The 12,778-nt window shown below is 43.7% G+C and overlaps 1 protein-coding gene across 3 annotated transcripts in view; it reads right to left on the bottom strand.

Annotated features, from left to right (window-relative positions):
- Positions 1 to 12,778, bottom strand: part of trrap (transformation/transcription domain-associated protein) — a 120,574-nt gene that overhangs the window by 43,207 nt on the left and 64,589 nt on the right. For all 3 annotated transcript variants that reach the window (XM_015963552.3, XM_015963551.3, XM_015963553.3), the window contains 8 exons: positions 11,961 to 12,174; positions 11,635 to 11,814; positions 11,348 to 11,494; positions 9,607 to 9,726; positions 3,778 to 4,065; positions 3,498 to 3,635; positions 3,168 to 3,280; positions 2,328 to 2,463 (listed from right to left, as the gene is read on the bottom strand). In XM_015963552.3, coding sequence (XP_015819038.1) covers positions 2,328 to 2,463; positions 3,168 to 3,280; positions 3,498 to 3,635; positions 3,778 to 4,065; positions 9,607 to 9,726; positions 11,348 to 11,494; positions 11,635 to 11,814; positions 11,961 to 12,174 — 1,336 coding nt within the window. The remainder of the gene's footprint in view (positions 1 to 2,327; positions 2,464 to 3,167; positions 3,281 to 3,497; positions 3,636 to 3,777; positions 4,066 to 9,606; positions 9,727 to 11,347; positions 11,495 to 11,634; positions 11,815 to 11,960; positions 12,175 to 12,778) is intronic.

Here is a 12,778-nt window from a genome sequence, read left to right as displayed (position 1 = left end):
CTCTGAGGCTGGAGAAAATTACTGTGATCGGTCAAAGAGAAGTTATCAGGGGTGACGCTTGATGAATATCCTTGAGACAGGGCCGCCCTTATCAAGAGTGAGCTTTAATTGAAAGCAGGGACATTCGGACTCTGCCTCTGAGCTGCTGATCGGTGGGCAGGTGGGGAACGGAAAGCCTCTCCTCCAATAAAAGACAAATCATCCAGCAGCAGAGGCTGAAGTAACTCTTCATGCACGCAGCTGTCAAAAATATTCTCGGCTACATCCAGAGCTATGGATGAAGAAAGGGCGGAGTGCAAACAGCGGGTGGTAGGATCAGAAACACATCAATAAAAGAAATTAGGGAGGATGAGACAAGAGAGAGGTGAATACACAGAAGGAAACAAGGATAGGATATAGTGGAGATGATGATGCCGTCCAAACTATTTAATTAGATGTCGCCTAAGGACAGCGTGGCTCGATGGATTGGCTCCAAGTCTCCTTGAAAGAGCAGAGCAGGAGTATTTGTTATCCGTCAGGTGCTATCACACATTTTGTTTCAGGAAACATGAGGCTACTGAATTCACACACAAAACAGCTGAGCAGCATTTCCCGCAGCTTTTCAGCCCCATCTTTCATCCTCACAGAAAGTGTCTGGTTACAGAGGAGCTGGACAGCACCAACATCAGCTTACTACACATATACACACTAATGTAGGGGCTGGGTTTAAAACACTGCAGCACACCGGAAGGGAAAATTCACTCTGGTCAGTAGGTTTCAAGCCAATAGAGCTCCAGACGTCACGTGACTCTCAGAGAGTAGACGCCATGTTGGCAGGCAACAAAGGTAAACAAAATGAACGCGATCGGCTTGGATTTTACTCCGTCAGAGTTTACTTCACACTTTTCATTTTATATAGTCAGAAATGAAATAGATTAAACATCTCCGACCCTCACCGTGCCCCTGGGATACTTTTTTAAAACGCCAGAAGCTGTCGGAGCGGACTTCTTACCGGACCTGGCCAGGGAACCCCTTGGGATTTCCCCGGAGGAGCTGGCCCAGGTGGCTGGGGAGAGGGAAGTCTGGGCCTCTCGACTTAGGCTGCTGCCCCCGCGACCCGACTCCGGATAAGCGGATGAAAATGGATGGACAAATAATAATAATAATAATGCATTGAACTTTTAGCGCTTTTCTAGACACCCAAAGACGCTTTCACACACTGCTAGTGATGGTAAGCTACTTGTAGCCACAGCCGCCCTGGGGAGGTCTGACAGAGGCGAGGCTGCCATTTGGCGCCGTCTGCCCCTCTGACCACCACTAACACAGGCAAGTTGGGTGAAGTGTCTTGCCCAAGGACACAACAGCAGGATACCCCTGGCGGGAGCTGGAATCAAACCCATGACCCGCCGATCATGAGGCAACCCGCTCTACCACCTGAGCTACTGCTGCCCCAAAATAACATAGATTTACACGTAAGTAGTTTAAATAGAGTGCTGTGCTGTTTGAATGTATAAACTGAACGCCAAGAGAAATCACTAGTCTGATTTTCTCCTGTGAATAAATAAATATGTCAGGCAGGAGCGTCACAGGATCTGTCTGAGATCTGTCTCGGTGAGACAGATAATAGCAATCCAAAGTGCTTTTTATGTGTGATCTGAAAATTGATCAACCATTGCTTAAAAATTAAATACAGCTTAGCCGGTTAATTGCTGTGATCATAAAACACGTAAACGGCAGCACGCAGAACTCACGAGGCAACGTTTTACGTGATGTTTACTTGTTGCTATGAGTAATAAGACAGAAAAAGCCATGCCAACATAAGTTTAGGAAGCCCACTAAGAATCATAATAAAAGCATTTAAAATAAATACCATACACAGTTGAGGAAACGTTGGTTTAAGTACCTGATATGAAGTGGTCGCTGCATAAGTGAAAACCTTTACTCTCGGGGTCCCACAGTTTCATTTCAGCCCGGTCACTAACGCGTTTTATTACAATGATCCAACGTTTGCGGCGCTCCGGATCTTGGGGAATCCTGTAGAAGACTTTTCCCTTATGTTGTCTGCGTCTGTTCTGGCATCCTGGGGCACAACAGGAATCTACCATATTTCCAATTTGATTGAGTTTTCTGACAATAACAAATAGCCCAGCTGCGGCCTTCTGCCTGCCAATATGGCGCCATTTAGATTTGAACTGTTGCATGCCAAGAAACGTGACGTCAACTGCCAGAGCTCTATAGGGGCTGGATTTGGTTTTACCACTTTCTATCAAATACTGTCCTCACTGTCTCCAGGAGACACTAACGACACATATATGTGCACAGAAGCACAACACATCATGTTTTCTCACCTGCACCAAAGCCTCCTTCATAGCAGCCCAATTGGACACCCTCCAGGCGCATTCCAGCACTAAATAAGGGTTAGAGTGACCTTTAGACTGGCCGTATTCGGTCAGGGGCTCCCACTGGTTCAGCTCCTTAGAACAGCTGCAGATGACACAAGGAGATCAGAAGCTGTTATAATTTTAGTGTTTTTGTGTCATTTAGCTGCTGTAAACAAAGTTTTCACCCACTTAAACAGCAGGTTGATTTTTTTTACTGATGAACTATAAATGAGTGTCTAATAGTGCCTTAGTCACTTGCAGTTATTATTTTGTCTGTTTAGTAAATCTTATTTAAATTTAAATATTCAGCTTAAAACCGTCGGTGTGGCGCCCTCTTCAGTCTGTCCCTGTCTGAATTTGAATCAGACATCGCTATAGGCTGAGCGGTGATTTATGGCGTTAGTCAGTAAGTGAAATCAGCGCCCCTGCCTCTGTGAGGTATAAAAGCAGCCAAGGCCTAGCAATGCTTTCCCCCCAGCATCACTAACAGGGACAGACTGGGACAATCATTCAGACCCTGAAGTTCCTACCATACCAGCACGGACTAGGACGTGTGCTGCTGTTTCTCCGTCTGAGTGGGGTGTGTGTTTGTTAGAGGCTTGATTCTCTGATCAAGGATCTCAGAAGGGTGGCTGGGGGCCAGCCTTTGATACTGCCATAGCGCCACCTTCTTGTTCCACCAGGCAACGCCTCCTTTTGGCACATTTGTCAAAAAGGAAACGTGGCTGGAGAACGACTCTGGTATCGGGGTGATTTTATCAGCTAAACAAGTTTAAGGGTAAAATCTTGTTGTTTAGAAAATCCTACCGTATCCAGTGGTCCTCCCACAGCTGGTACTCTGGGAAAATCGCCGGAGAGACATTGCTCCTTTCATGCTCTTTCCTAGCCTTTTCCATTGCCTTTTCATAGCTTTCCTGGGCCTAAAAAAAAAACCACACACATCAGACTCGATAGATGTTAAAAACAAACACCTCTCTCTGTAATAAAGCAAATACAATACATTCTCCTAAATATCCATCAAGCTGAATAATTAAGTTTCTTAAGCTAGATTTATTGTAGGGCAGCTGAAATGAGCTGCTGCAGCTTGAAACGACTATTAGAAATATAAACTTAAATCAACTGGAAGGTTTTTCTCACCTGTTCAAAGAAGCCATGCTGCTCGTAGGCAATAGCTGTTGCCGTCTCGGGAAACTTGCACCTCTTCTGCCATAAACCCGCCCACATGTCCTCCTCTTGCAGCAGAGAGTAGAGCTCGGCTAGGGAGTCCAAAATCTCCTACAAAAAGAGAGCAGAATGATTGCAGAAAAGTAAAATCTTTTTTTTTTAAACAGCAATCTTTGTTACAGAAATAATGCCAAATTTGAAAGAAAATTATGAATGAGTGATGCTGTTTAAACGGCCTTGAAGAACACTTTACCTGCTGTGGGGGCGTGATGCTCTCTTGTTCGTAAAACTCTGTGCTCTGCTTGGGTTTACTGTGCAGACTCAGGCCCTTTTCAAAGGCCTGCTGCTCCAGCATGAGGGTGGAGCGTAGCCAGAGGTTGTGAGTCTTACCCAAGTACTTCAGAACACAGGGGCGGATGGGAATGGGAGGCACACACTGAGACATGGCCTCCACAAAGCAGTTCAGGGCGCTGGGCTGGCAGTCCCTCTGGGCCTGGTGGCTGCCGCTGCACAGGAAAGGGCTCATTTCACCAGACAAAGCCTGAGGAGGACAAAGAGCTCCTCAACAACAGATACCCTTTCTTTACTTTAACTGCACTTCAGTCATGTGGCATATTGATGAAGGCGTTTAGTTGCATTGCGGGATGCAACATTATGCCATTTTCCAGTAAGGGAGCCGTGAAACAGGAACAGAGACGTCAAAGAGAACTGGGAAGGGACGGATGACACATTTTAGACCACAAGAAAGAACCAACAAGTTGCTTGGGGCTCATTAATTTTTTACAAGAGTCACCAATATGTGTCATACAAATTATTTATAGTTCAGAGTATCAAATATTAAACTGCAAAAGCTATTTCAACCTTTGGGCTCAGTTTTAAATAAATGAAACGTGTACTTGCAAGAAGCCAAGCGGAGACTGAAAAGCCTATTCTATATGTAAACGCTTTACCAGCAGATGGCCACTCTATGCATTTAGAACGCTGCATATGTATACAATAGATGTTTAAGCATGATCATGAAGCTAGTGCTCCTAAAATCATGACTGGCACACCGAAGTATCAGTGATTAATATAATTTAGCTTGCCTGTGGACAGCAGTGAGTCAGTGCTGTTTGGATGGCCTCTTTAATTAGGGGTGTGTGTGCAGAATGCCAACATATCATCAGATTCCTCCCTAAGGAGAGAATGCCGTTCCATCGCTCCCCTGTAACAGCTAACCCGTGGGTACAGAGTGATAAAAAAAAGGCATCAGTCTGAACCATCGGCATATAATATATATATATATATATATATATATATATATATATATATATATATATGGACAATGGGTTTCCATAGACTCCAATAACATGTTTTTGAGGAAAAATGGGAGGTGGCCACCACCGCCATTTTGACCGTGTCACAGGTTCCGTCAAGCCCAGACAATTCCACAAAAGGGAAGGGAGGTGGAGCTGAGGGTGGGGCTGTAAGGCTGGGATCAAATGACGACACCCGGTCGAACTAGCTACAAGCTAACTTGAAGCTAATCCAAAGCTAACGCGGAGCTGGGAGCTAAGCTAATGGAGGTAGCTACCTAGCTACAACCGGAGCTATCTCTGTGGAACACCAGCAACCTGACGCTCACACAGAGTTTGTGTGGAGGTTTGCGGCACTTTTTCATGAAAAATATCTTTCTGTGATTAAAAAAGTATTAAATTGGTAAGTTTAAAAGTTATTTACTTAATGAAAATATATTTTCCTGTGAGCAAGTTTTCAATATTTTAATGTACCGTATTTTCCGGACTATAAGTCACTCCGGAGTATAAGTCGCACCAGCCACAAAATGTATAATGAAGAAGAAAAAAAACATACATAAGTCACACTGGACTATAAGTCACATTTTGGGGGAAATTTTATTATTTTCCTTACAAAATCTGAGCTGCAGTATTTCTGTGGTCAGGTCTCTCTCCGAGTCGGAGAGCTCCACAAGCGGTCAGCCCACACAGCAGCCAGGCGCCGAAGCGGTCAGAGATGCGCCGGGCTGACCGCTGGGGAGAACCGGGTGGAAGAATGGAACACAGAAGTCTCTCTCCGAGAGCTCAGTCATATTTCAACCCATTTTTATGTTAAATGCACTGGGTTTTAGGTTTTACCATGGTTTTACACCCATCGACATATACCCTATTAATTATTTTACCGTATTACATCTAAATTTCATGGTTAAACAGTACATGTTAAAATGGTATTTAGCTAGCTACTTTGATAAGCTCAGCTAGTGCAAGAGCGGCAGTGACCTAAAATACATAAATATAATTTTACTTACCAAAAAAAAAATATCAAGTGGAGACTCCTTGGACGCTCTATTAGTGCAATTAATGCCACAGCAAGTCATTTGTCCAACAATTGCACAAATAATATCCAAAAAGAATACACAAACACTACAACTAATGGTCTACGTTCAGAGATTAAAAATCGTGGAACAGTTTTCAGGCGAGACCGAGGCTCAGACTGAAGCTACTGAGGCCTTTCCACGGAGCTAGCTCTGCGGTCACGTGGGTCTGATGCTCATTAATTATACAGAATTTTAGGCTTTTAATACACTTAAACAGAAGAGTGAGAAAAAATTCTCCCCCCTCAGAGTTGTCATGAGTGTAAACTAGATCAATTAAACCAAAAACTTGTTTTGGTACCAGGCTGTAAGCATGTTTATTTCTGCTGTGAAATTGGTATTTTTAACATGGGAGTCAATGAGGATTTGCTCGCTTCTGACACCAGCCCCCAGCGGATGAGGGTGTAACTGCAATTTATTTCACTTCCGCATTGGCCTCAATTTCAGACCCGCATTGTGAGGGCTTGGTTAGAACACACGAGGGATATTTGTGATATTATTCTGACTCTTACAGGTCGCTGCATCTGTCAGGTGTTCAAGAGTTCAATCACTAAAATCAAGGTCTCCCCGTGAATTCAAAAATACTCTTAAGTGCATCTGGTTCGTTAAACTCATTACTAGCTTAATTTTTTGTACTTGGCATAAATTAATCTGTCCTCATTAAGCAGAACAGCAAGTGAATAGGATGCTTCCTAAGGCCTGGGGCACACAGAAGACAGATGTACCACGGAAGCGCCGCGGTTTTGGAAGTCAAACGGTCACACAGGAATCGATGAGCACTTCTTGAAAAATCGTGCAATAGTGACAGCATCACGCGGGACTTGAGAACAGGAAGCGGAAAGTGTCTCTTGTTTATACGTGATCAGATCATCGTGTTTTGTGAGACTGTAATTCATTTAAAATGGGTAAGTACGTTATTTATTAGAATATTTTAAGATCAATAGTACTTTTAAGTTATTAATACTGTAATCAAGTAGCATTTATAAGCTCCTCCTCCATGTTTTGGCGGTTGGCTTCTTTTTAAAATGAGGGTACGGGCGTGATGTGGCGCAGCGCATGTGTGCTCCAGGTTAATGGTGTTGATATGATGCTTGCTGCTAAAAACTTTTTTATACAGGAATTAAATAAAAGTTGGAAAACAGAAACTAACCAAACAAGATGAGCTGTTTGGACATAAGTACTGCCTGTATCTGTGATTATAATCATGATCACAGGAGAATTTACAGAATGTTACTGAACTTTTGGAACGTTCCTCACCTTACAGGATCGCACTGTAATGCTGCTAGAATTCAGTCTGACTTTTAGAAGCAAATCAGAAACCTATGAAAATACATCCCATCTCCATTGGCCTTCACACCAGATGTGTGCGTAACGTAATGGACGTATTTAGCCGGATGAGCTCCCTTCCCACCTGGAGCGTTTCAGACAATAGCAAAAGCCATCCATACGGCTGGTCCTGTGAGTAGGGATGCACCGATGGATCGGCATTTGATCGTAATCGGCCGATAGCGCCCCTATCAATTTTGATCGGAATTTTCAAAATAGATCAAAGCAGACCGATCAGGTAGGGTTGTCACGGTAACCAGTGTAGCGGTTAACCCTGGTAAAAAAAAAAGTTGACTATAATAATAACCGTCTTGTTTTAACAAAAAAAACTATATTATCTTGGTGAGTTTACTGTGGCTGTGGTATCGGCGCGGTGACCCTTACCAGCCACCGTATCATCGGCTGAAGTTGCAGGACCGGTGGCACATGCGCGCTTTGTTGTTTACAACCAAAACTTTCTTGAAGCTAAAGCTGAAATAATGGTCAAAGGAGGAGACGGCAGCGCTCAGGAGGACATTTTTTATCCCTCAAAGAAGACAAAGTCGGAAGTACGGGCATATTTTGGATATTTGAAGAATGCCGAGGGAGTTCATAGAAGACGGCTATCCTGGTTGCAGCACATGCAGAAAAAGTGTCTGTGAAAGGCAGCAACGCTTCAAATCTCATGACACATCTGCGTGACCATCACCCACAACTCTATAGTCAACGCAAGGCAAGCTAACGTTAGCGTTTTAGCTAAAATACGTGATCCGAGGATTTGGGTTGAGGGAGAATGCAACGAGTCGCTATATAAAGCAGCCGCAGCGCCGCAACCTGCATATAAACCGTGTCGCGGACACCCCCATGTTGAAATGACGCTATGCATTACGGGGCTCCCAGGGGCAGATAAGAGTTGGTCTCTCTCCGAGAATAATTATGAATTTAACAATGATTACTGCCTGATGACATTTTCCCACATCTGCAAAGCTCACTGGAAGGACACAAACCGAGGACAATATTTTCCTGATATAGGGTTTATTACTCAAGTAAGGGTAAAAAAGTATCTGATTAGAAGGCTACTTGAGTACTGAGTATCATCTGAACTAAAATTTTTAAATGATGACATCAAACAGACATAAAATAAGAAGTTATGGGCAAATATTGGTATTTTAAAGACTAAAGGGAAAAAATGTAAACAAATAAACAACATAATTACAAAATAACACATTTTAGGCAAAATTTAGACACAAACTGAGGACAATATTTCCTGACATACAGGGTTTATTTAATTGTGTGAAAATGTAGCACGTTTAAAAAAAACACCGCGACAATACCGAAAACCGTGGTAATTTTGGTCACAATAACCGTGAGGTTAAATTTTCACACCGTGACAACCTTAATACAGACCATTTTAGATTAGGTTACATTTCCTTTATTCCCAGATTATGTAGTTTGTAGCACTCATTATAATGTTGTAGAAAATGTCTGGCCAATCCACATGATCGGTATCGGTGATCAGCATTCTTTTATATCGGTATCGGTGATCGGCAGCAAAAAACCTGATCGGTGCATCCCTACCTGTGAGGTCACGAAATGACCGGAGACTTGCAAGATCATGCATGATTACAGCACGTGATAACAAGCATGAAGAACGATGACAGCATGAATCCGAAAAGGTCTGTAGTTGATTTTCTGTTCCGTTTACCTCGGCTGCGGAGGTTTCACAGCTCCTCTGGTGAACGAGGCTTAAGAAGGAAAATCTTTAGGACAATGGCATACTTTTTTTTTTTTTTTTTTACAAGTTAAGATACTGGAATTCTGCATGTGACTTTTATTTTGAAAGTTTCCTGATGTTTTACACTGCATTCGTGTTTGACTTCCAGTCTGAACCAATCTGAACTGCTGAGCTTGACATGTTCAGGAAGTGTAACGCTTAAAAAGTAGCGCATCCCTACGTTTCTGAGAAGCGTCCTAAAGCAGCACTTTACAGCTGGTGGAAATCCACACATCCAACATTACGGCAGCTAATTGCTGCATGCTACTCTTTGCAGAAGTTACACAACGCTTGTGCATTCGGTGGAAAGCTCCGATAACCGCAGAGGCAGCGAAAGCAAAAATAAAATGAAGATAAATTCTGAACAAATAAATCCTCATTTAAAACATTTTGCAACCAAACAGAAACAAGAAAATTAAGAAGAACCTTACTCAAATTTTACATGAATGTAGGACATTTGCTCTTATTATTATTTGCTGTAAAATTAGCAAATTCTCTTGCTATTTTACATCTACTAGTTGTTGCCCAGTCAGATTCTGGCTTAGGAAGGAAAATCTTTGGGAAAAATTCCCCTCCTACAAAAACTCTTTCACTGATGTGGGAGAGCCAAGGCAGGAGTAGCATAGTTCACTCACGTGTTGCTGTCTGTCAGAAAGGATCTTCCAGAGGCGAGGGAAGAGCTGAACCCAGCTCTTCTCAGCCAGAGGTGTGCAGATGTGACAGAGCTGGACGAGGGCGTTCAGTAGAGCTCCCGTCTAACACAGAGAAGGAAAACAACAAATCAGATTCTACTATACAGAACTGGAGATCAAAGCTCGTTTACCATCCAATAAAATGTTTCACTGCTTGCCAGAGAAAAAGTCAGAACTGTTTCTCTTCATCTTGCCATGGGAAGAACCCCTGTTGTGTGACCAATCACAGCAACTCTGCCATCACCCAGTTTTTCCATAATGGGATCAATCTAGCACCATGGCGCGCGCACACGCACGCACGCGCACACACACACACACACACACACACACACACATTTTCACTCGCCTAACCCCAAACATTATTTAAGTCTCTCAGTTAGTTGTGAAAAGGAAAACCCTGCTGATGGAAGCTTCATTAACAGGCTTAAAGAGCAAGTCACCCCCAAATCAACATATTTTTTCTGATAAACTATATAAACGCGTGTCTAATCGTGCTGCAGACACGTGTAGTCAATAGTTTAGCACTTTAGTGCATTTTAGTTAAAATTTGAATTTTCTGCCTAAAACTGTCAGTGTTGTGCCGTTGTCAGGTAAACTGCATATGAATTTAAATTTGCCATCGCTATTGGCTAAGAGGTACCCTAGGACGTTAGCCGGTACCATATGATGTCACAATGTCGTCATGAGCCAGTGTGTGTGTGTGTGTGTATTTGTTAGCGGCTACGCACTCTCGGTCTGCAAGGCAAAAGCATTTGTTGCATTTTTCTAACAGGACGTGGGAGTGGAGTAATACTCTGGCAGGGGGTGACTTGCTCTTTAAGGGTCATCCTGCTCTCCTCACTGACTCATGACCAAATAAAACTCCTGAAGAGCATGGAGGAGCTACAAATACGAGGTGCGTCTGCAACCACAGTGGGAGAAAAGAAGGGTGCCGCATCACCATTTCTGCAGAGTGAAGGAACGCTGTGTTTCCCTCCACAGCGAGGAACTTTTTCTCCCACAGGAAATCAGAAAAGGCATTGAAGTGGCTCTGGCAATTCCAGTCTCTGATGTGGCAGCAGAGTGGGAGCTCCGCCTTCAGAGCGGAATCAAAACTCCCAGAGAGAACTAGTCAGTCATTCGGAGTAACGTCTTCGTCAGACATCGCTTTGGGGATATCCTGATCTGCTTATGGCTTTGTGTTCAAATGCACAAAGATGTATTTTCAGTATCAGCTGATCATTTAACTCTGATGTCCCGTCATTGTGTGAAGCGTCTATTCCATCAGCAGCTGCTATGCTGAGAGCTGGAGGACTGCAGCTTCCTGGGTGCATATCTGATTATGCTGCCACACTTGGTCTGCAGTGTTGGCCCTTAGCGTTCCAGCAGCCACCAAAGCCAGGCAGGTGGTGTAAATGTCATCAGGTTTCAGAGCAGGTGGTCCAGGAGCGGGCTGGTGACACAGCAAGTGAGGTGTGACAGAGAAAGTGTGTGAAGCAGGTTAATCCAGGTCTAATATCACTGCTCTGCTTGCCTCAGCTTCTGGGTAAAACAGGCCTGCGAACGCCAGGTGTGATACTAAAAAGAGCAGCCCGTGTCCCTGTGTCCGCCATGTAGCAGAATCCTGATTTTATGGCTTTAATAGAATTAAAAATGCTTAATAGAATACCTTTTATTAGCCAGATATGTTTATATAAGAGCTTACCTTTACTTCCCGTAATGAGTCAAGGAACTTGTCATGGCGGTTGGTGAGCATGTGCAGCTGGTTGCCCGTGTCTCTTTCAGCCTGCTCCTTGGTTTTAGGAATGGCTGTCTGGTCACTTGGTGCCAACTCTATGTCAATCTCCACTTCCTGTCAGACAGTAAAAACCGTCCACTTCTCAGTGAGTGATAACGGGTTTCATCATTAAACTAGGCTCTCCTTATGCCTCGATTCTAATGGGATAACTGGTGAGAAACACATAGTCAGGAGTGTTTGTGTGTGAGCTCCACCTCTTCTTTGGTCTCGCTGTTTTCCCTTTCACGTGGCTCCTGCTTGACGTGCGTCGCCATGGCGAAGGCAGCCCGGTCGTGGCTGTCAGCCAGGTTGATGACATTAGTGATAGAAGGCAGCATGGATCCCTGGCAGCTGGTGTCGATGATGGTGTTTTGTTCACACACCGCCAGCAGCAACTTTCAAACAGAAACAGGTGCAAAATGCAAAGCAGGAGTAAATGACATGTGAACGCTTTGACAACCTCAAAGGGAGAAAGAAAGAATTTGTGCAGTGAGTCAACAGCACAATCAATTCAATGGCATAAAGAGCTTTTGATGTTTACCTCAATGCACTGTTTGATCCAGAAGTGGCTGCCCATCGCCTCCCAGTTCTGAGAACAGCTGATGTAGAGCAGCCTCTCGTAGACACGGCGCTTCATGGAGGCATCAAACACCTCAAAAAACTTGGCCCTGATTAAAGGCTGAGTGCAGCGAAGCCCTGAGAGGAAAGCTGGCTCCAGCTTGGATGTGATGTCACTTCCTGAAAGGCTCTCATCCCTGAGGAGATGGGCAGAAGGGCAAACAGGTTAGCAAAACCCTTACTACTGCCAGGGGTTTAAAAACTAAACCGTAATATTAACAATCGATTCAGGTCAGAGACATTTCATTATTACCGTATTTTCCGGAGTATAAGTCGCACCAGTCATAAAATGTATAAGAAGAAAAAACACATATGAGTCGCACTGGACTATAAGTCGCATTTTGAGGGGAAATTTTATTATTTTTCTTACAAAATCTGAGACCAAGCATTTCACATTGCAAGACAAGTACAAGTAACAATAACAGAATAAACTACCAGGGCGCAGCAGCACGCCACGGTCTCCAGCAGAGGATGGCGGTGTTTCAAATCCTCCCAGTGGGGCAGAGGAGCTGAAACCTGGACCGGAGTCGGCCCGCAGCAGCGCGGTATACATAATTTGGTATATAAGTCACTTTGGTGTATAAGTCGCATGACCGGCCAGACTATGTAAAAAAGTGCGACTTATAGTCTGGAAAATCTGGTAAATAAACAACTGAAAAAATCAAATTGCTTCATCTAAAGTTTCTTTCACTTCTCTTCCACAATTAGTTTTGGGCTCAGTTGCCAAATGTACGTCCATTT

The sequence above is a fragment of the Nothobranchius furzeri genome, chromosome 16 (genome assembly GCF_043380555.1).
Source record: "Nothobranchius furzeri strain GRZ-AD chromosome 16, NfurGRZ-RIMD1, whole genome shotgun sequence".
Classification (NCBI taxonomy): domain Eukaryota; kingdom Metazoa; phylum Chordata; class Actinopteri; order Cyprinodontiformes; family Nothobranchiidae; genus Nothobranchius; species Nothobranchius furzeri.
Note: the sequence above shows the minus strand (reverse complement) of the source record. Positions and strands in the feature narration are given on the sequence as shown.